General features: G+C 32.8%; 2 protein-coding genes and 1 long non-coding RNA gene across 3 annotated transcripts in view; all 3 read right to left on the reverse strand.

The window, feature by feature from the left end:
* Positions 1-5,554: 5,554 nt before the first annotated feature.
* LOC111695461 (eukaryotic translation initiation factor 3 subunit G) lies at positions 5,555-16,573 on the reverse strand. The gene is made up of 10 exons (XM_023464793.1): positions 15,924-16,573; positions 14,029-14,080; positions 12,790-12,849; positions 11,391-11,448; positions 10,192-10,244; positions 8,523-8,647; positions 7,270-7,443; positions 6,799-6,913; positions 5,742-6,078; positions 5,555-5,661 (listed from the first exon to the last, which is right to left on the reverse strand). The coding sequence occupies exons 1-9, from the start codon at positions 15,995-15,997 to the stop codon at positions 5,953-5,955; spliced, it is 837 nt and encodes a 278-aa protein (XP_023320561.1). The 5' UTR covers positions 15,998-16,573; the 3' UTR covers positions 5,555-5,661; positions 5,742-5,952.
* Positions 16,574-18,952: 2,379 nt separating this feature from the next.
* LOC111695468 (uncharacterized) overlaps positions 18,953-23,494 on the reverse strand; it is a 6,072-nt gene continuing 1,530 nt past the window's right edge. The window contains exon 2 of the long non-coding RNA XR_002763877.1: positions 18,953-19,024. This is a non-coding gene — a long non-coding RNA (uncharacterized LOC111695468). The remainder of the gene's footprint in view (positions 19,025-23,494) is intronic.
* Positions 19,694-21,359, reverse strand: LOC111695467 (eukaryotic translation initiation factor 3 subunit G-B). The gene is made up of 4 exons (XM_023464813.1): positions 21,290-21,359; positions 20,743-20,916; positions 20,276-20,390; positions 19,694-19,852 (listed from the first exon to the last, which is right to left on the reverse strand). The coding sequence occupies exons 2-4, from the start codon at positions 20,778-20,780 to the stop codon at positions 19,727-19,729; spliced, it is 279 nt and encodes a 92-aa protein (XP_023320581.1). The 5' UTR covers positions 20,781-20,916; positions 21,290-21,359; the 3' UTR covers positions 19,694-19,726.

Genomic DNA, 23,494 nt, shown 5'->3' on the forward strand with positions numbered 1-23,494 from the left:
TCGATCATATCCACACTTCCATATTACAAGTGTTAATAAATTATTTATGTAATTTTTTTAAGTGAACTCATCAGACAATCCCTTTTAATACTGTGGTGTAAGCTTCAAAGAATGAAAAATATAGATGGAAACGTTTCTAAAATAATATCTATACTTTCATAGGATCGATTTATATTGAATTATAAATTATGATGTCAGTATAGATTAAAGCTGTTTTAATCAAACTTTTGTAGTTAAGGGCAAAAGTGAGATTTTAAAGTATTTTTTTATACAATGTAAGTAACCTTCATTTCTCCATCGTTTCTGAAGCAAGAAATGCGCGAGTCAATTTTGTAGAGAAACAGCAAATAAAATAAAATATTTAATGCAATACTTGATCAGACAAAGCTTTGAAGGGTATTATTGTGAATCAGAATATATTTTTTTTCTTTTCTTTATCTTTTAGTTTGGGTGAGAGCAATGCAATGCAATGTAGAATGTAGATTGCCTGGGGAAGGGAAATGTAAGCAGATGTAATATTAAAATGCCCCCCCCATGGGTGCCTCCCCTCAGAGGGGGGGGGGGCTTCAGAATAAAATAGTCCACAAAATGACTATAAAAAAGGCTTAATTTTCTTGAGCCTCCTATGACTGTAAAACACATCTTTGATACCCATTTTGAAATGTTTTAATTTTTTCGTTCACAGTTGACTGTTCAAATATTTTTTACGGGCACTATTTTTATATCTACCCCCTGTTTCCTTACAGCTATATATCTACCCCCTGTTTCCTTACAGCTATATATCTACCCCCTGTTTCCTTACAGCTATGTATATTCTATTCTCTTTGTATTTTACCCTGAAAGTTAAGGGCCTTACTGGAAAAAATATTTTTAAACTTGCATGGAGCTAATGTTTTTTTATGAAAGTCCTAAGTAAAAATTAAATCACCCAGCGTAAATTTAAAACTGATGCGTGAGAGCGTTTTTTTTCCCTAAAGTCTCTATTTATAGTGGANTTCCTTACAGCTATATATCTACCCCCTGTTTCCTTACAGCTATGTATCTACCCCCTGTTTCCTTACAGCTATATATCTACCCCCTGTTTCCTTACAGCTATATATCTACCCCCTCTTTCCTTACAGTTATGAAGTTGTGGTTGTAAATGTAGGTTCAAGTTCTATTTCATATTATTTATATTTATTGACTAGGTACCCGGCTTTGCCTGGAAATTAAACTTCACAAAACTAATCAACCTACTCAACTTAGAATCTTCAAACCGAACTAAAAATATTCCCGTGGATTTACCAAGTTCTCCAACCAAAATTTGAGGCAAATCGGGCAAGGAGTTATAATCGAACATCTATATATGTAGATTGTATAACGATTGTATATATATGTGCCATAACTTAAAGGTTGTTAAAACGGAAATTTTACGGACGAAAACTAGAATAACTTTTCAAAATGGTGTTTTTTAAAGATATATTTTCTAAATTAAAAAAAAAAACAATGTACCCCCCCCCCCGTGTAACCCAGTATCGGAAACCCGGTCTCATGGATGGGAAAAGGAAACTGGGAAATTTTGTTCAACGTTACTCTCTTAAATTGTTGGCTCGGAGTCAGAGCCACCTTTAAAGTAAGCAGCCAGCACACCAATGACCAGGAGAGATACTTCGGAGCAGCGGAGGCAGTTTTCAACAAAATGCTCTCCAGAAGTAACCCCTACCTAGCGGTGGGGAGGGGGTTTCTAACGCCCCCCCCCCCCCCACGTTTTTTTCATATATCATATCGTTTTTTAAACTTAATTTCTTTGAAAAAAGAAGAAATAAAAAAAATTATTTGAAATTTGTTTGCTTCGAAAGGTCGGATACTTTCTTCTAACCTTCTTCTTAAGATTCAGGGTTATCCACAAAGGATGAGACTTCAGAGACGACTGTATGAAATTTATTCAGTTCGTTTCCTTGTATTCATGGTTCCAGACAGGTTTGTGAAACTCAGTTTCATCCTTTGCTAATTCATTTATCAAACCATCAAATTATAAATTTATAAGAAAAGACAGAAACAACTATAAGATTGCATTTTTTAAAGTCTTAACATTTTTGGGCAACCCTGTTGCTAGGTGGACACGTCTATTTAGTTCATAAAGTTATTAGTATTTTAATACAATTCATACAATGTCTGAATACTCTTAAGTTTACGTTCAGGTACTTCGCTAATACACACATATTTTTCCAGTTTAAATATACATTTTAGATGTTTAAATATATATACATATATATAAAATCAATCAAAAAAAACATCCTCATCTATAAATATATTTAAAGAATTAATATAATTGGGAATTAAAGAGCAATAAAAAAAAATTATTAAATGGTCTACAGTGCGTCATCTTATAATCCTTGTTCACGGAAATGTAATCTATGTGTATTGTGTAATATGGAAAAGATTTTGATCCTTACTTCGGAAGATCCACGCTCTCCACGCCCACTGATTAAAAGAAAAATGAATAAGTGTAAACACAGCAGTAAATTCCTCCTTTCATCTTTATGATTAATATATTGTATACTAGAAATTCAAGGCGCTTCGTGCCCTTCTTTCGAGGCTTTTAGGGCGCTTCGTGCCCATCTTCTATTTAAAATGTGAACATGTTCTTTTTGTATACATTTTAAAACAAAGAAGAAAAAATTTTTGCGGATTTAAAAAAAAATATTCGCGGATTTTAAAGAATTTAATTTTTTTACAAAATTAAAAACCTTTAAAACACATTTATTTTTAACTTTTATCATTCATAAACCTTCCCTATGGTCACGGATGTCCCACAAAAAATTTGGGCCCGATCGGTTCAGCCGTTTCGACGTTTATTGGATACAAACAGACAAACAAGCCAAATTTATATATAGATTGTGTAAATGTTAAATATGTGAAATTGTGACTGAATGTGATATTTTCAATGATACTGCAGCCTTGTATATGTATTCGTGGGCTCATTAACATACAGGGTGTCCCAATAAACATGGGAATTCAGTGACGAATTCGATATCGTCTTTTTAAATAATTCTTTGATTTAGTATAGTGATATCTACTGAGAAAGCTGTAATCTGTAAGAGTTTCGTCTTAGAGGTCTTATTCTTTTTTTACTCTATTTGTGCAAAATCATATATAAGACAATTTTTTTTTTGACTCGACATCAAAATCTTTTGTTTTTCTCGTGTCCTAGCTACCCCCCCCCCTCTCAATGCTTAAGAGATTTTGTACCTTACAAACAAAATCTTGAAAGAGCTTTAAAACTCTTCTTACTCAAAAAACAATCATGGAAGATAAAGATTTAAAAAGCTTTAAAGATGGCTTTGATGGTTGAAGCTTTTTAAATCTGTATCTTCAAATAACAATCATTCTGAAGATTAAACATAATTTAAAGTCTAAAATATGTTTTCATAGTTTTGTCTGTATTATCCATAGATTAATAACAAAACAGATAGAACACTGATGTAGTTTTTTTTCAAGATTTAGGGGTTTTCCGTTCACAATAACCCTAAGGCAAAGGTCCAAGAGGTTTTGTACCTTACAAACAAAATCATCAAAGATCAACTCTTCAAAACAATCAACCTGAAGGTTAAACATGTATTTAAAGCTTATTAAATCTTTATCTTCAAAAAACAATCATTCAACAGGTTACATCTTCAAATAGCAATCATTCTAAAAGTTAACCATTTTTTTAAAGTCTTTACAGTTTTGTCTGTATTATCCATAGATTAATGACAATACAGATAGAACACTATAGATGTAGTTTTTTCAAGATTTAGGGGTTTTCCGTTCACGATAACCCTGAGGCAAAGGCCCAATGCGTTACGCGCATGCCGCGTTGCATGAAAAGACAGAGAGAGAATCGCGCAAGCCCCTAAATCTTGTAAAGACGACATCTAGAGTTCTATCTGTACTGTTATTAATCTATGGTTTTATCCGCAAAACTTGATAAAAACCTAAAACTACAGAAACATACATTCTTATTTTTTCAATTTGTAATAAAAATATAACTTTTAATTCAATTTAATTTGTAATAAAAATATAACTTTTTTCTTGAGCAGTTGTAAGTGTACAGCACAGATAACTGAGCACTCAGGTAGAGAACTGACATCCCTATGGTTAATCCGAAATCATGCTGTTGAAAAACAGTATCCAGCAATAATCATCCTTAATAAACAATTGAAAATGTTCCAGATTTATTTTAAGAAATATTTATTATAAGAAATGCGTTTCTAAAATTCCATTTTTAAAATTCATATTAATGCGTATTCTTAGGTTTGGAATACGTAAAAATACGTATTTTCCATATTTATGCATGACATACGTATTTTCGTAACCATTTCCTAGGTAAAAATACGCATTTTATATCCGTAAAAATCAGACAATTTTGGCCTTTGCCTTTACCTAGATTTAAATTTGAAAAAATCCAAACATTTCTTAATTTTTGGAATTTAAAAGTTTTACCTTTACATAAAAATACGTATTTTTGAGGCACATTCAAGTTCTAAAACCAAAATGTTGAGAAGTTGATAACTATAGTTTTGCATGCACATTGATCCTTCATACGAGCGGGGGAAGGCAGGCGGCCATGAGCCACCACTATTTTTCCTTTCGTGTCACATATTAGCGTTTTCTCTTCCGGCAGCCATAAGCCACCACTATTTCCCCTTCCTTACCACCACATTTGACTCTTCCGGGCAAAACTACTTTTTTAAATGGTATATTTAGGGCCTTTAAAGTGTGATTTTAAAAAATCCAGTTGCGTCAGGCAAAAAAGCACAACTCAAACCATTTTTTTAATCCTACCTAAGATTAATATTTTGTGTGTTGAATTCTTAAACTGTTTTACAATGAAATTTTTGACAAATTTGACTGTGTATTGCATCTTGAAATATAACAAAGTTGGTTAATGAGTGATTTTAAGATGGATTTAGTATAATGAGTCAGTAATTGAATAATCATTAGACTTTGTGATATTTCAAGATGCAATACTCAGTCAAATTTGTCAAAAATTTCCTTGTGTAACAGTTCAAGAATCCAATCCAATCCCAATCCCAATCCCAATCCCAATCCCAATCCCAATCCCAATCCAATCTACTACACAAATTCACAACATCATCATTCCTTCATCAGTCTCCATCTAAATAAACATTCATACATACTTTTGTCTGTACCTGCCAACAATTACGTATTTATTATCTATTAAACTTTATATACACTTACCATTATACCTCTTACAGACTGTCAAAGGAGTCAAAGTAGAACTTCTATTTTAAAAAAAAATCGAAAATTTACATACATTGATTCTACTGAAAACACCAATTTACTCCAAAATTGTAGAAATTTTGAAAAATTGTATTTTCCAAAATGTATGTATAGAATTTCTTACATACCAATTCTCTTGAAAAATCGTAAAATATTTTTAAATTCTAACTAAAAAGCTTCAACTTGGAACAGTGGTAACAGTTCTGAGAAAAGAATAATTGTTAAATTTATCAAAAATGTGATACTTAAACCCTGGTCTCTTCTATTCAACAAACACAATATGTATTGATTTCCCTTGGAATGACCGGTTTCAAACTACTCTCACTTTAATTTACTGTGTTTTCTTTAATTCTTTATTCAGATGATGTTACTTGGTAGAAGAGTTTGGATGTTTAACTGAAATAGATTGAAGTATTATAGCAACAATATAACATTGATAAGAACAATTTTTATAATAATTTCATATAATTACTTACACGAATGTCATCTATTAAGAAAGAAATCAAAGTAAATTTACATCAGCGTCCATGGTTGGTTTATGCCTTACTGAAGCTATACTTAGGATCCAGGCATACAATGTGCCTGCGCGCAGCAATTGTACTTATTATATATAGTAAAATTGGAATAGATCAAATGCCTAATTTCAAAACACAATAAATGTGGAATTTTTAATTTTAAGATGGCAAATTAACGATCAGTTGAGGGTTTAGCCCATTCCACGCTAAGGATAAGATGATCGTAGCCGTAGCCGTTGAGGGTAGCAATCGCCTTCGCCGCCTCCTCCTTCTTGTAGTAGTTAACAAAGGCGAATCCCTGGATATTTATATATCAATCAGTCAATCAATCAATAAATCAATAAATCAATCAATCAATCTATCTATCAATCAATCAATCAATCAATCAATCAATCAATCAATCAAAAATAATTTGTTCATCTGTATCTACAATTTCTCTCTGTAACTAAAATCCACAACAACAACTTTGATTTTTTAGAGTGAAGTATTTTTCAAATTTTCTTTCGAATAGTAAAAGGTTCAACTGTTGCTCAATTATTATTCATGACAAATGAGAACCATTATTCATTTGAGCAATGACGATCTGAGAGCCTGAAAGATATCAGCGATTCCTTATTGGCCAGGAGTGGTTTTATCTCAATAAAACTAGGTTGGCGTTAAAGGAAATAAGCATCCCATTGGTTAAATACCCGGAAAGAGAACAGATTATAAAATAATTCAATATACAAAAATTGCGACCTCTAAACTCGATAAGTTTTTATGATGTTTAACATGGTTACAAAAATAATTTTCGATTTTAATGATTTTTTATAGAATGTAATTAATCAAATCTAACTAGTAGATAACAGGATAAATATGGATAAAAATTGGACCCCCAACCCCAGTGTATTTGGAATTGAAAAATAAAATGTTTTTAATTATTCCCACCAGCCAATAAAAAACTTAAAAAATACTCTTGAAATATAAATATAATTTATATATATATATATATTTTAATAAATGAATGAATGGATGTTACCTTACAGAGTCCTGTAACCTTGTCCTTGGCAAGGAATATCCTGGCAATATGACCGAAGTTTTTAAACAGTTCCTGGAGGTCATTCTCTTGGGCGTTCTCAGATATGTTACTCACCCTAAAACAAACATTTTTTATTGGTCTGTCTCATGGGCGGCCAACATACAAAAAAATGGAATACACAAATGAAAAATGGAAAACCTGATTTTTTTTCTCTCTATAATCTACAAAATTATGTAGGTTCAGTAACTTCATTAGAAGCTAAAAGTTCTATTTAAAATGGTGTCCTTCAAGTAATTGGAAATATTTAATAGGTTTGTCCTTCTTCTTCTTTCATGACCCTCCTTTTATTCCCTTACTTGTTCCTTTTTTGGCACAGCAAAAAGAAATTCATTGCCAGAATTGTTTTAAGAAGGTGATGACTACTAAATTCTTTAAAATAATAAAAATAAAATGGCTGAAGCGCATAGTGACCTGATTGCCGCGGTGTCATCTCTACGACGGTCCGGCATGGTATCTCCCAGCCCAATCCTTCCTTCAGCTCCACGCTTGCTAGGAGGAACATATTTGCCGCCAGCTGTGGCAGCAGGGGCAGCAGCGGGTGCTCCATCTGCACCGTCACGGTCAACCGGGGTGGTCAAACTCTCCCTGAAAAGTTCAAAGTGAAGATCAGGATGAACAATCCTAGTTAGTATATCATTTTCTACTTCTAGCTTTCTTTTCTACGAAATTGGATTTATTCTCCATATTTTATTAACAGTTTCATTGACAAATACATTTTGAGAAATGTCCTCCTTACACAATTTGCAAAAAGTGTGTCTAAGATAACCCTATCACCAAAATAAGTAATGATACAAGTTTTACTAGAGTTGGATATCGGTAAGGTTTCATCTTTGAAATAATAAACTAGAATAACTCTTTGGAAGGGTAAAATATGTTAACAAAATATGTAAAATAAATATCTTTTAATAGAGATATCTGGTGCAAGTACATGATACTATGTGGTCAAATAGTACTTACTTGAGTGGTCCAAGGGTGTCCTTGTAAGAACACTGTGTGGTCTAATAGTACTTACTTGAGTGGTCCAAGGGTGTCCTTGTAAGGACACTGTGGTCCAATAGTACTTACTTGAGTGGTCCAAAGGTGTCCTTGTAAGGACACTGTGTGGTCCAATAGTACTTACTTGAGTGGTCCAAGGGTGTCCTTGTAAGGACACTGTGGTCCAATAGTACTTACTTGAGTGCATGGTCCAAGGGTGTCCTTGTACGGACACTGTGTGGTCTAATAGTACTTACTTGAGTGGTCCAAGGGTGTCCTTGTAAGGACACTATGTGGTCAAATAGTACTTACTTGAGTGGTCCAAGGGTGTCCTAGTAAGGACACTGTGTGGTCCAATAGTACTTACTTGAGTGGTCAAAGGGTGTCCTTGTAAGGACACTGTGGTCCAATAGGACTTACTTGAGTGCATGGTCCAAGGGTGTCCTTGTAAGGACACTGTGTGGTCTAATAGTACTTACTTGAGTGGTCCAAGGGTGTCCTTGTAAGGACACTTACTTACTTGAGTGCATGGTCCAAGGGTGTCCTTGTAAGGACACTATGTGGTCAAATAGTACTTACTTGAGTGGTCCAAGGGTGTCCTTGTAAGGACACTGTGTGGTCCAATAGTACTTACTTGAGTGGTCCAAGGGTGTCCTTGTAAAGACACTATGTGGTCCAATAGTACTTACTTGAGTGGTCCAAGGGTGTCCTTGTAAGGACACTGTGTGGTCCAATGGTCCTCTTTACAGATTCTGCATTTGACAACTCCCTTGTTTCCTGAAGCCTTGATTTTGTCAAGCGCCGACTGTTCTTGCTGAAAAAGAAAATAGAAATTACTTGGAAGATTTTATTGCATGCGGCTGCGTTAGACCTAGATATGATTTTGGCTGTGAAATGCAGCTTTAAACATTAAGGGTGCCGAGCACGAACATTTCAAAATTCACAAGTGGTTTGAAATCTAATCTGAGTGGGTTTCAAATCTAAACTTATATTATAGTGTATATACTATATAGTTTCAAATCTAAACTGAGTTGGTTTCAAATCTAAACTTAAATTGTTTCAAATCTAAACTGAGATGTTTTCAAATCTAAACTGAGATGTTTTAAAATCTAAACTCAGTTGGTTTCAAATCTGAACTGAAATGGTTTCAAATCTAAGTTTGTTTCAAATCCAAACTGAGTCGGTTTCAAATCTTAACTGATATGGTTTCAAAACTAAGGTTTCAAATCTAAACTGATATAGTTTCAAATCTAAACTGAGTTGGTTTCAAATCTAAACTGAGTTGGTTTCAAATCAGAACTGAAAAAATTTCAAATCTAAGTTTGTTTCAAATCCATACAGTCGGTTTCAAATATAAACTGAGTTGATATTAACTAACTAAAATGATTTACAATCTAAAATGGGTTGATTTTAAATCATAACTGAGATGGTTTCAAATCTAAACCAAGTTGGTTTCAAATCTAAACTGTGTTGGTTTCAAATCTAAACTGAGTTGATTTCAAATTTAAAATGAGTTAGTTTTAAATCTAAACTGAAATGGTTTCAAATCTGAACTGAGATGGTTTCGAGTCTAAACTGGATGGTTTCAAATCTAAAATGAGATGGTTTCAAATCTAAACCTGAGTTGGTTTCAAATCTAAACTGGGATGGTTTCAAATCTAAACTGATTTGGTTTTTACTCTAAACTTAAATGGTTTCAAATCTTAACTGGGTTGATTTCAAATCTTAATTGAGATGGTTTCAAATTTAAAATGAGATGGATTTAAATCTAAACTGAATTGGTTTCAAATCTAAACTGAGTTGGTTTCACATCTGAACTAAGATGGTTTTAAATTTAAACTGAGTTGATTTCAAATTTAAAAAGATTTGATTTCAAATCTAAAATGAGTTTGTTTCAAAATCTAAACCAAGTTTGTTTCAAATCTAAAATGAGTTGATTTCAAATCTAAAATGAATTAATTTCAAATCTAAACTAAGATAGTTTCAAATCTAAATTGAGATGGTTTCAAAACTAAACTGAGTTGGTTTCAAATCTAAACTGAGATGGTTTCTAATCTAAAACGTGTTGGTTTCAAATCTAATCTGGGTTGATTCAAAATCTAAAATGAGTTGCAAATCAAAACTAAGATGGTTTCAAATCTAAACTGAGATGGTTTCAAATCTAAACTGAGATGGTNAAACATAAATAGATAGATAGATCTCCTCTGCTACTATAGTAGTCTGGGGGTTCGGTCCTAAACATAAATAGATAGATAGATCTCCTCTGCTACTATAGTAGTCTGGGGGTTCGGTCCTAAACATAAATAGATAGATAGATCTCCTCTGCTACTATAGTAGTCTGGGGGTTCGGTCCTAAACATAAATAGATAGATAGATCTCCTCTGCTACTATAGTAGTCTGGGGGTTCGGTCCTAAACATCAATAGATAGATAGATCTCCCCTGCTACTCAAGTAGTAAGGGGGTTCGGTCCTAAACATTAATAGATAGATAGATCTCCTCTGCTACTCAAGTAGTCTGGGGGTTCGGTCCTAAACATAAATAGATAGATAGATAGATCTCCTCTGCTACTCTCGTAGTCTTGGGGTTAGATCCTAGATACAGAGATAGATAGATAGATAAATACATAGATAGATAAATTGACAGACACAAATGAAGATTCTGTAAAGATGGCCCCTAACTTTTAAAATATGACGATTACAAGGTTAAATTAAGTCTTCTGCCTTAAATAGTCTATTTATGGATTAATTAATTACTTGGCAAAGAAAGAAACAAATTTACATAATCAGAATCAATGAATGTAAGGCAAGGAAAGTCATTTCAGTGGTGTACGATTGCAAATATTTGCAAACAACCTGTCAAAAAAAATTTGCACATTTTTAGTTTTTCTTGATAAGGTTATTTAAAATTTTGCAACATTTTTTGCATATTTTAAATGGCATGGTCAAGGGCTTTTCAAAAATGTATAATTTTTCATTTTTTGGACAATTTTTTTTGCAAACATTTTTACTATTTAACTGGGTTGCGATAAAAAAATCAATTTTTGCAAATTTGCAAATTTTTTTGCAGATTCTAAATGTAGAGCACAAGAGCTTTCCAATGATGTATCATTTGTCATATTTGGACGTCAAACATGGGATTTAGAGGGGGGGGGGGTCCCCCCCCCAGCATATCCTGGTTTTCAAGTATTCCAGCAGAGATAGGGTTAAAAATATTTAAGTTCGTATTTTCATTAATGCAAAATGTCGTTGTATGTGAAAATATAAAATGTTAATTTTTAGCTCCCTCCCTCCCATTGTTTCCGCAGAAAAAAAGCGCAAGTCCAAAAAGATAAACATGAATATTTCATTTTTATCAGACAACGGTTTCAGGGGTTCCGTTAAGTGAATCCGACATGTCTGTCCTCTTTGAATAAAACGTTACTTGAAATTAGTACTAAAGCTGACAGACAAGCTCCTTTGTTTAGAACAATTTTAATGGTTTAAAGATTTCAGAAATCAAATTCATAAAATCCAACCTCCAGGGCCATAATTACCTCCACCGGGCAATCATATTTTACCTGGTTTATCTCCCTTGGACATTCCAAACTTAGGCCAAGATTTCCTAGCTGCAATTACCTGAATTGAATCAATTCAGATATGAAGTGGCTTTTGATTTCTTTAGAGACATGAAAAAATCCACGCAGGATGTTTTCAGCAGCCAAGACAAAATGCCAACAGAAAAAAAGGGGGGGGGGGAATTCGACACTTTGTGCCACCAAATTTTGTACTGCTGCGTTTGGTCCTAAATATTTAGATAGAAAGCTAAAATTTTGCATGCAACCTCTACTTTTAGTCATCTACATGGATCACGACGAAAAGGGGATGGTGGAGTTGGCATGGTTGTTGTAGGGGGGGGGAGGCCTGCCTTCATTTTTGGTTCAAATCTTCCATTTTTTTGGCTGCACGCCTAATTAGTGTTCGAAATTCCTAAAATAAAATCAAAATGAATTTTAATGACCTCTAATGATCTCCACAAATAGAAAATATTTCAACTATGGCTTAATGCATATCAAACGAAAGCTAAGAACCCAGGGAATACAGTAGCAGTAACAAGTCCAATGTTTGACCTTCTAATGACCTCTTATGACCTCTAATGACCTAAATGACCTCCAAAAATGAAAAGGTTTTAACTATGGCTTTATGCATATCAAACAAAAGCTAGGAACCCCAGGAATATAGTTGCAGCAACGAATCCAGTGTTTGACGTGTTCATATTTTTTGCTAACCCATAATCAAGTGCTGAAATTGACACATATATCTGACCTCCAGTTTGGCCTCCCTTCAATAACGACCTCTAAAAAGATCAAAATATTAAATCAAATGGGTTGTGTGAGGTATCAAATCAAAGGTTTTTTCTGGTGTTCTGATTCCATTCTTAGGCCTTTTTTTTAATCTCAGATAATCCTGGAGGTTGTGACCACCAAATATCAATTTACTCCGGAGGTCAAAATATGAAATCAATAAAAATAAGTCATGTGAGGTATTAAATCATAGGTTGTTGGGTGTTCCGATTCCATTCTAAGGCCCCTTCTTGACCTAAGATGATCCTGGAGGTCACAAAGTGTCGAATTGTCCCCCCCCCCCCTTTTAACGATAAAATGTTTAAGATTCAGTTTACAATACAGAATATAATCAGCATATAATCATTAATCAATCCAAGAATACTATAGATTTAATACCTTAAAAAGTCCAAAACCTTGAAATCCTTGAAATCAATCAATCTACAACCCACCAATTAAATAAATCAATGAAGCATTTTGTAAATCAAAACAAAATAAAATAATCCATCCACGAATGAATCAATCAATAAATCAATCAATCAAACTAATTATTTTTTATTTACACAGCAGCGTAATAAACGATGAAGTTTTAAAATAAGTGTATATATCAGACAATCAATCAAATAAATAAACATACCTTTGGAACCATTTTCTTGACGATCTTGTAGGTTCGGACAATCTTCACCTTCTTCCCATCCTGAATATATCATACTAAACTAGCTTGAGAACCCAGCGTAGCCCAGGGTACTTATAGTTACTCCCGCCTTTTACCCGCGCTTCTTTGTAAATAACGATTTTAGCTATTTTTAAATATAAAATTGGACCCATTTAACTTAGAATCTCAAAACCAAGCTAAGAATATTTCCGTGGTTCTCCCAAGTTCCCCAATCGGTCTAGGGGCTCCTGAGTTATGATTGGTATAAACAGATTATTACTTTATATATAAATGTAGACAATGATCTGTAAAGATGTGAAGAAAGGTGTGAAGGGAAGAAAAATAAAGGAAAGGGGGTCCTGGTCATCCTGTATTAGCTCAGCCAGTTATCTTTAAATTTTGCACACAGCTGCTGACGTCTTATGAGAAAACATTGAATGTCAGGCTCCTGTGACCTCTGGTTACTGAGTTATAGCCTCCTAAAGTTTCGGCCTCGAGGCAATTCTTAGCCTGACCACGCATGCTTTAACTGGTCGTAACCTTTTTGTTAATTAGGATATCAAGCTAATTTGAACGCCATTTTTTTTACTACTTACTAAAAGATTAAATTCTAATAATTATTTTTTACTAAATGCATTTGCTCAAAAATTGTATTAATATTTTTTGACCTCGCTTTTTTATGTAGGGTATCCTCAGATTTTTGCAATTCTTTTTTTAGAGATTTCAACAATGTATTTAATGACCATGTGAAGTTTACCTTTTGAATTTTAGTGTTCATTGGAGCTAGAACTTTTTATCCGTAGTTTTAGTACGCTTTTCAAAAATATTCTACCACAGTCGTCTTTACTGTTAGAAAAGCCGTCTTTGGTAAAGCAAATTTTCAAAACAAATCCTAAAATTATGGTTAAAAAGCTCTCTCCAACAGGTTAAAAAGCTCTCTCCAACAACAAGTAAATTCCAAAAATGAAACTTCACATGTCCACTTAAGAAAATTACAAAAGTAATTCATTAACACTTGTAATTTGGAAGTGTGTATAATGTATATGATCGAATAGTTAACGTAGTTTAAAAAGTTATCAATATTTTTTAAAAAAAGAGGGTTTTTAAGGGGGGGGGCACAATGTTGCCAAGAGAGGGGCACAAAATTGCCCCCCTCCCCTTACACAAATGCTCTCGTACGCCCTTATTCCAGATGATCTCAAATCCCTGACAAAATCTCACCTCATTAAACGCAAACTCGGTGACAGTCTTAGTGTCTCCTTTGATCTCCTCCCTAAACACGTAATAATCAATTTTAATTATTAAAATAATACATTTCTTGGATTAAATATTTAACACTTAAATCTAACTATATAATAATACAAGACATTCGTATATATGTTCCCTATTGCCGGCAAAACGGCTGGACCAAACGGGATGAATTTTTTTGTGGACACTCATAAGTAGCTAATAAGTGACATTGGCTAAACAAATTCATTTTTTTAATTCGATTTTTAAAAATTCCACGGGCAAGGCCTGGCCTGGCACTTCAGCTAGTTTTTTCAAATAATTTCATGTAATTTCCCATTTTTAAAGAAAACTGCCCGATTCTTAACGGTACCCTGTGGACAGCAGGAAGGATGAAATATATTCGTTTTTCTATCTAAAAATCAGTGCTTAGGATTTTATGCAGCAGAGATTAAAGAACATAATTAACAGAATTTAACAATTTTTAAGATGAAACAAGGACGATATCTAAGTTATAATAGTTTAGGACGATATCTTCCCGCTGATCTAATAAAGATTAAATAATAACATGCCACGTCATAAATAAATAGTTACTTCAAATTACATCTGTACATCTGTACATCAGTACCTTAACATTTTTTATTTTGAAATTTTTTTTTTTAGCATAAAATTTAATATGCTAATTTTATGATGAATATATTTATTTCTTATAAAAATTAAAATAATAAGCTACTAGACTTCTCTGAAAAAGACTTAAATATTAAATATAAAGGAGTTACATATCCTAGAGGTGTTCTGATGAAAAATGAATAAAATCTTATTCAAAACAAACAAAAAAAGTTTGGACTTTTTAATAAAACTATATTATTTTAAAGTAAATTCTAAGGGTAAGCCGAAAAAATTATAATTTTGAACCATACATAAATCCTAAGTTTTAGATACTTAAGTTACGCAGTATATCTCCGGGAATGATGCACAATAGTACAGAAATTATTATATTTTCAAAAACAATTTTTACCGGAAACGGAAAATTCTAGAATGCTTTTCCAAAATTTTAATTTTCCGCATAACGTACAGAAAACTTCAGGAAAATTGAAACAAATTTCTTTTTCCTTAACAACGCAAGGATATAAAAAAATTATATATTATTTTAATTAAGATAGAAATGTTATTGTAAAAAAAGGAGAAACTACATTGTTAGTCTATATCAGAACTATTACTTTATTAAGTTAAACTTTTCTTAATCTTAATATAAAACACTGAGACTTAATTTTTATATTAAGATTGACAATGTTCGTAATGTGGATCTGGATCCAGGTCATGAACTTTCTTTAAGATTTACTGATTTCCCTAACAAAGAAGCATTTTCAAATTATTTTTCTTCTTTTTTGCAAACACTTAATGAGCTATTCAGAGATCAGGAGATTTATAACATTCTCTCTTTAGTCAACAGTTCAGATATGGGTTTTCAGAGACACGAGTTTTTAAAGGCTTAGAATGGTATCCTTTGAATCCGGATGTATACGTGTATCCCCGCAATCGTTGCGGATACAGATCCAAGAAGCCTAAATGTTGCGTATCCGGATCCTAAGCACTAGGGAGAAGCAGTGCGGATATGCAAAAATATGCGGATCCACGGATCCCGGGCCTAGGGTCAAAATATCACCAAAAACTGCATTAAAAAAATATTTTTAATCTCAAAACCTAAATTTCTAAATGGTTCATCAAGTTTTAACATAAAAATAAGCGAAAAACGAAGACAAACAAATTGACAATCCTTCTTTGTAAGAATTTAGTAAATCTTTAATGACCTGGATCCGGATCCATTTCTTTCCAGTGCAGGATCCGCATCAAAATCAAGCACTAGAAAGAATGAAACCGATTCTAACCTGGACTGAGGAAGGATAGTTTTATCTGAGTTCTCCACCTCTTCTGCCCAACTAAAAGATACAGGTTCAGGCATTTTAGATAGTTTAGATCTGAAACAGAGATAATCAATCAATCAATCAATCAATCAATATACATAATTAAAAAAGACATTCATATAAATGTTGTCTATAGCCGTCCAAACGGCTGGACCGATTGGGCTAAATTTTTTTGTGGACACTCATGGGTCGTGTTTAAGACTAAAAAAATCGAAATTGAAAATAATTCCACGAGCAACGCTGGGCCCTTCAGCTAGTAACAAATATTTCAGTCCATAGGTCCATCCATCTACGTGCAATCACAATTTTAATAACAAACGAATTATAAGTCTATCATAATTATCACAAGTTGTAAAAAATAAAGATGCATTTTTTGGCGGGGGAGGGGGGGGGGATTAGGTGTAATAAAAAATCCTAAAAATTTAAATAATGCGGGAAATTAATTTTAAAAACATAGAATCTACATTTTTGGTTTTACAATCAATCCCAACAATCAGTGAAATAATGGGTCAGCGCTTCCCTAAACTTGCTACTTGTCATTCGCTGGAATATTCTTTCGTCATTTATCTTTTCTGAAAATGAGGTTTGAGCATACAGCAGGTCTTGTCCCACAACTTTTTTTGGTTACTCCTTCATCAAATCATTTAAAATAATCTTTTAAAACTTAAATCCTTTCCTGATCAAGTATGAATGTTATGGTTTTTCTTGAAAAAGAATTTTTTTCAATTGTTTTCTGTTTTGTTGTGACTAATATAATAACTTGCTTAGTAATAAAAATGACGATATTTTGCACATTATTGATCAGATAAAAGTTTCAAGGGTAAATGGAAAAACTATTTTAAGAAAAACTGATGAAAACTGAAAAACGAGTGTATAAAAAGATTGCAAAGATCGACGAATGCAGTAATAAATAGTTCGTTGAAAAATAATAATTAAATGAAAATAAGAAAAAATTTTAAAGAATATGATAATCTTATGATCTTGATGTATTCTTTAACGAAGGCCGCAGGCCTGAGTTAAAGAATGCATCAAGATTATTTCATCGAGTTTAAGAATACCATTATTACATTTTTATCCTCATAAGATTATTATTATATCATATTTGTGAGGTTCCATGGGCACATACCCAAGAAATTATATTAAAAAATAATTCTGGTGAAAACCGACTATTTCAAGTTGGAAGAGTTCACATTATGAAAGGTTGCAAATAAGTTTTATGCTCTGGTTCTGACTAACACTGTTTTTTATTTTACTAATGTTAAAATGTTAAAAAAAAATTTTAGAAGTAAAAATTGGTTCTTAATTTGAAAGTAATGCATGTGGTGTGATTGTTTCCTTAGTTTAGTTTGTTTGTTTACCAATGATTTTGCTCGTTTTTTAAGTTGATACTACATTTAGATACAGCATGTTAAATGTGCCCTGAGTTTTTTAGATGGAGAGAAGGTATAGTAGTGGGTTGTCTTAATCTACTGAACAATATCGTGTCTTCATTTATAGAAGAAATCATTTTCTGGATATTAGATCCTAAATCTTCCAAAAAGAGGAGATAAAAGCAGGTTATCTAGTAAGAATCAGTTCGACCTAAACTGATGAAGATCTTTGTCTTTTATTCATGAAGCAAGATTTACTGGTTTGTTTTCATTGCTATGGAGTGCTAAGACTCCATAAAAAGTGTGACACTAACATTTCAATGATAAGTTTTTATACTTCTTTTTGGTTTTGATTGTGGTTTCACTTCATCATCTCGAATTATGCGAGATATTGTGACTGACTGAAAAGCTCTGACCATACTATTACAAGTATGCAGAGATTTGCAAAATCTCACCAAACTTGGTTTAAAATGAAGATGAACTAAAAAAAATTTATAAAGTAGGCAGTCGGGCAGTATGCTTTAAGACTCGGCAGTTTGATGAAAGTGTCTAATATAAGGCTAAAGGCATCGTCCATATTTTTGGAAATGGTCAGAAAATGTTAATTTCCACACTTCTGTCAGGACTAGGGTTGAGATTCAAATTGATATTTCTGAATTAAGGTATATCAATACTTCAAAAAACGAAAAAGGTAAGTGAGCATGAAAAGGTAAGTGAGCATGTTTTACTAAGGTAAAAAAAGGTAAGTTTGCATGTTTTAATATAAAAGAAAAAGGTAAGTGAGCATGTTGTTTTTAAGTTAAAAAAGGTAAGTTTGCATGTATTAATGTAAAAGAAAAAGGTAAGTGAGCATGTTGTTTTTAAGTTAAAAAAGGTAAGTTTGCATGTATTAATGTAAAAGAAAAAGGTGAGTTTGCCCTGTACATGATGTCAGTACAAAATAATTAAGTTAATATCAATATTGATCTATACTGATAAGATCAATATAAGGAGCGTGTAAGAATGAATATTCTTTCACGCTCTGACCGTGTAATAATTTCCATTCTTACATGGTCTGAGCGTTAAAGAATGAAAATTCTACACATACAGTGTAAGAATAAGCATTCTTAAACGCAAGGAAGCGAACAATATTAAAATTGTTCCTCCTGAACCGTGTAATAATGGGAATTCTTACACGATAGGTTTACTACTATGGAACCGAACAGATATGATATAATAAGAAAGAGAGTAAATAATTTAAGAAAGAACGAAAAATAAAAGGTATTTAAAAAATCCAGAGAAAAAAGTAACAAAACACTGACTGATGATAAATTTAAGAAAACTTAAATATGAATGAAGGGATATTTTTGGCTCATTTTGTCCCGAATGGCTCTATTTGATGATAAAAAGAATTTGACAACACTTTATTAAGCAGAAACTAGAACAGATTAGAATTTTGTGTGTGATTAGCTTATCTAGATTTAAATGTTTTTAATATTGATGTAGTTTTTTTATCACACGAATGTCAGTTCTATAAATGTTTGCACGAAGTGAAAGAGGAATAAATTGTAAATTCCTGTAACCACGTTCATTTATCAAAATCATTAAGAAGTGAAAGGATTAACAAATGAATAAATGAATGAGATTCCTAGCAGCCGTGAATGAACTAATGTTTACAAGTTGATTATTCTTCAAATATTTACCAGCTCGTGAAACCTAAACAAAATGTAAATATAAATATATAAATTGAGTAAGGGAGGTTCATTTTAAAAGCATTTTCAAAATCTTAATTGCTTCAACCGGATTGGTAATGAGCATTAAATTTAAGAAAATTTTTTTTTTTAAATCTTCAGAACAAGCTTAAATGTATAACAAAGGATCCGCCTAAGGCCGCTGATTTAAATTTAAATTTTCAAAAAATTTCGATTAAAAATTGGTCGAGTTAAGGCCTAAACGGGTTATTTTTGAACTCGTGTCAAAATTTCCCTCCTAAAACCGTTTTTTGCCGTTAACTTATTTGTTTATGAACAAAGTACGATTACAATGTTCTTAAATTCTGTGTTCCAAGACAGATCTTTTAATACCCATAAAGTCATATTTTGCCCAAATATCTTTTTCGTTTGCATTAGTCACGTTAATTAAATTTAATCGTCATAAAAACCGGTTTGTAGAAATTGTAGAAATTTTGAAAAATTGTATTTTCCAAAATGTATGTATAGAATTTCTTACATACCAATTCTCTTGAAAATCGTAAAATATTTTTAAATTCTAACTAAAAAACTTCAACTTGGAACTAAGTGGTAACAGTTCTAAGAAAAGAATAATTGTTAAATTTATCAAACATGTGATACTTAAACCCTGGTCTCTTCTATTCAACAAACACAATAAATGTGGAATTTTTTATTTGAAGATGGCAAATTAACGATCAGTTGAGGGTTTAGCCCATTCCACGCTAAGGATAAGATGATCGTAGCCGTAGCCGTTGAGGGTAGCAATCGCCTTCGCCGCATCCTCCTTCTTGTAGAAGTTAACAAAGGCGAATCCCTGGATATTTATATATCAATCAATCAATCAATCAATCAATCAATCAATCAATCAAAAATAATTTGTTCATCTGTATCTACAATCTATATCTGTAACTAAAATCCACAACAAAAATTTAGATTTTTTTGGGTGAAGTATTTTCCAAATTTTCTTTCGAATAGTAAAACGTTTAACTGTTGCTCAATCAGTATTCATGACAAATGAGAACCATTATTCAATTGAGCAATGACGATCTGAGAGCCTGAAAGATATTAGCGATTCCTTATTGGTCAGGAGTGGTTTTATCTCAATAAAACTAGGTTGGCGTTAAAGGAAATAAGCATCCCATTGGTTAACCCTATTCCTAATATATAGGTGAATAAATGAATGAATGAATGAATGAATGAAAGGATGAATGAATGAATGAATTAATAAGTAGCTTACCTTACAGAGTCCTGAAACCTTGTCCTTGGCGAGGAATATCCTGGCAATATGACCAAAGGCTTTAAACAGCTCCTGGAGGTCATTCTCTGAGGCGTTCTCAGATATGTTACTCACCCTGAAACAAACATTTTTTTGGTCTGTCTCATGAGTTGCCAACATATGAAAAATGGAATCCACAAATGAAAAATGGAAAACATGAATTTTTTTGTTTTTTCACCTTTAATCTAGAAAATGTTGGTTCAGTAACTTTATTAGAAGGTAGAATGTTGTCCTTCAAGTTATTGGAAATATTCAATAGTTTTGTCCTTCTTCCTCTTTCATGTCCCTCCTTTTATTCCCCTAATTGTTCCTTTTTTGGCACAGCATAAAAAAATTCATTGCCAGAATTGTTCTAAGAAAGTGGTGATGTCTACTAAATTCTTTAAAATAATAAAAATAAAATAAAAATGGCTGAAGAGCAAAGTGACCTGATTGCCGCGGTGTCATCTCTACGACGGTCCGGCATGGTATCTCCCAGCCCAATCCTTCCTTCAGCTCCACGCTTGCTGGGAGGAACATATTTGCCGCCAGCTGTGGCAGCAGGAGCAGCAGCGGGTGCTCCATCTGCACCGTCACGGTCAACTGGTGTGGTCAAACTCTCCCTGAAAAGTTCAAAGTTAAGATCAGGATGAACAATCCTAGTTAGTATATCATTTTCTGCTATCTAGCTATCTTTTATACGAAATTGGATTTATTCTTCCCATTTTATTAACAGTTTCATTGACAAATACATTTTGAGAAATGTCCTCCTTACACAATTTGCAAAAAGTGTGTCTAAGATAACCCTAACACCAAAATAAGTAATGATACAAGTTTTACTAGAGTTGGATATCGGTAGGGTTTCATCTTCAAAATGATAAACTAGAATAACTCTTTGGAAGGGTAAAATATGTTAACAAAATATGTAAAATAAATATCTTTTAATAGAGATATCTGGTGCAAGTACATGATACTATGTGGTCAAATAGTACTTACTTGAGTGGTCCAAGGGTGTCCTTGTAAGGACACTGTGTGGTTCAATAGTACTTACCTGAGTGGTCCAAGGGTGTCCTAGTAAGGACACTGTGTGGTCCAATAGTACTTGAGAGGTCCAAGGGTGTCCTTGTAAGGACACTGTGTGGTCCAATAGTACTTACCTGAGTGGTCCAAGGGTGTCCTAGTAAGGACACTGTGTGGTCCAATAGTACTTACTTGAGAGGTCCAAGGGTGTCCTAGTAAGGACACTATGTGGTCTAATAGTACTTACTTGAGAGGTCCAAGGGTGTCCTTGTAAGGACACTGTGTGGTCCAATAGTACTTACTTGAGTGGTCCAAGGGTGTCCTTGTAAGGACACTGTGTGGTCCAATAGTACATACTTGAGAGGTCCAAGGGTGTCCTTGTAAAGACACTATGTGGTCCAATAGTACTTACTTGAGTGGTCCAAGGGTGTCCTTGTAAGGACACTGTGTGGTCCAATGGTCCTCTTTACAGATTCTGCATTTGACAACTCCCTTGTTTCCTGAAGCCTTGATTTTGTCAAGAGCCGACTGTTCTTGCTGAAAAAGAAAATAGAAATTACTTGGAAGATTTTATTGCATGCGGCTGCGTTAGACCTAGATATGATTTTGGCTGTGAAATGCAGCTTTAAACATTAAGGGTGCCGAGCACGAACATTTCGAAATTCACAAGTGGTTTGAAATCTAATCTGAGTTGTCTTAAATCTAAACTTAAATTATGGTGTATATAGTTTCAAATCTAATCTGAGTTGGTTTCAAATCTAAGCTGAAATTGTTTCAAATCTAAACTGAGATGTTTTCAAATATAAACTCAGTTGGTTTCAAATCTGAACTGAAATGCTTTCAAATCTAAGTTTGTTTCAAATCCAAACTGAGTTGGTTTCAAATCTAAACTGAGTTGGTTTCAAATCTTAACTGAGTTAGTTTCAAATCTAAACTGAGATGTTTTCAAATCTAAACTGAGTTGGTTTCAAATCTAAACTGAGATGGTTTCAAATCTTAACTGAGATAGTTTCAAAACAAAACTGAGTCAGTTTCAAATCTAAAATGAGATAGTTTCAAATCTAAGCTGAGTTGGTTTAAAGTCTCAACTGCGTTGGTTTCAAATCTAAACTGAGTTGGTATTAACTAACTAAAATGGTTTACAATCTAAACTGGGTTAATTTCAAATCTTAACTGAGACGTTTCAAAACTAAACCAAGTTGGTTTCAAATCTAAACTGTGTTGGTTTCATATCTAAACTGAGTGGATTTAAAATTTAAAATGAGATGGATTCAAATCTAAATAGGGCTGATTTCAAATCTGAAACGAGCTGGTTTCAATTCTAAAATGAGATGGCTTCAAATCTAAACTGAATTGCTTTCAAATCTAAACTGAGATGGTTTCAAATCTAAACTGAGTTGGTTTCACATCAAAACTGAGATGGTTTCAAATCTAAAATGAAACGGTTTCAAATCTTAACTGGGTTGATTTCAAATCTTAACTGGGATGGTTTCAAATCTAAAATGAGATGGATTCAAATCTAAATAGGGCTGATTTCAAATCTATAACGAGTTGGTTTCAATTCTAAACTGAGATGGTTTCAAATCTAATTTGAGTTGGTTTCACATCAAAACTGAGATGGTTTCAAATCTAAAATGAAATGGATTTAAATCTAAACTGAATTGGTTTCAAATCTAAATTGAGTTGGTTTCACATCTGAACCAAGATGGTTTTAAATCTAAACTGAGTTGATTTCAAATTTAAAAAGATTTGATTTCAAATCTAAAATGAGTTTGTTTCAAATCTAAACCAAGTTTGTTTCAAAACTAAAATGAGTTGATTTCAAATCTAAAATGAATTAATTTCAAATTAGTTTCAAATCTAAATTGAGATGGTTTCAAATCTAAACTGAGTTGGTTTCAAATCTAAACTGAGATGGTTTCTAATCTAAAACGTGTTGGTTTCTAATCTAATCTGGGTTGATTCAATATCTAAAATGAGTTGCAAATCAAAACTAAGATGGTTTCAAATCTAAACTGAGATGGTTTAAAATCTAAACTGAGATGGTTTAAAATCTAAACTGAGATGGTTTAAAATCTAAACTGAGATGGTTTAAAATCTGAACTGAGATGGTTTAAAATCTAAACTGAGATGGTTTAAAATCTAAACTGAGATGGTTTCAAATCTAAACTGAGATGGTTT

Source organism: Eurytemora carolleeae, unplaced genomic scaffold (assembly GCF_000591075.1).
Source record: "Eurytemora carolleeae unplaced genomic scaffold, Eaff_2.0 scaffold213, whole genome shotgun sequence".
Lineage (NCBI taxonomy): Eukaryota > Metazoa > Arthropoda > Copepoda > Calanoida > Temoridae > Eurytemora > Eurytemora carolleeae.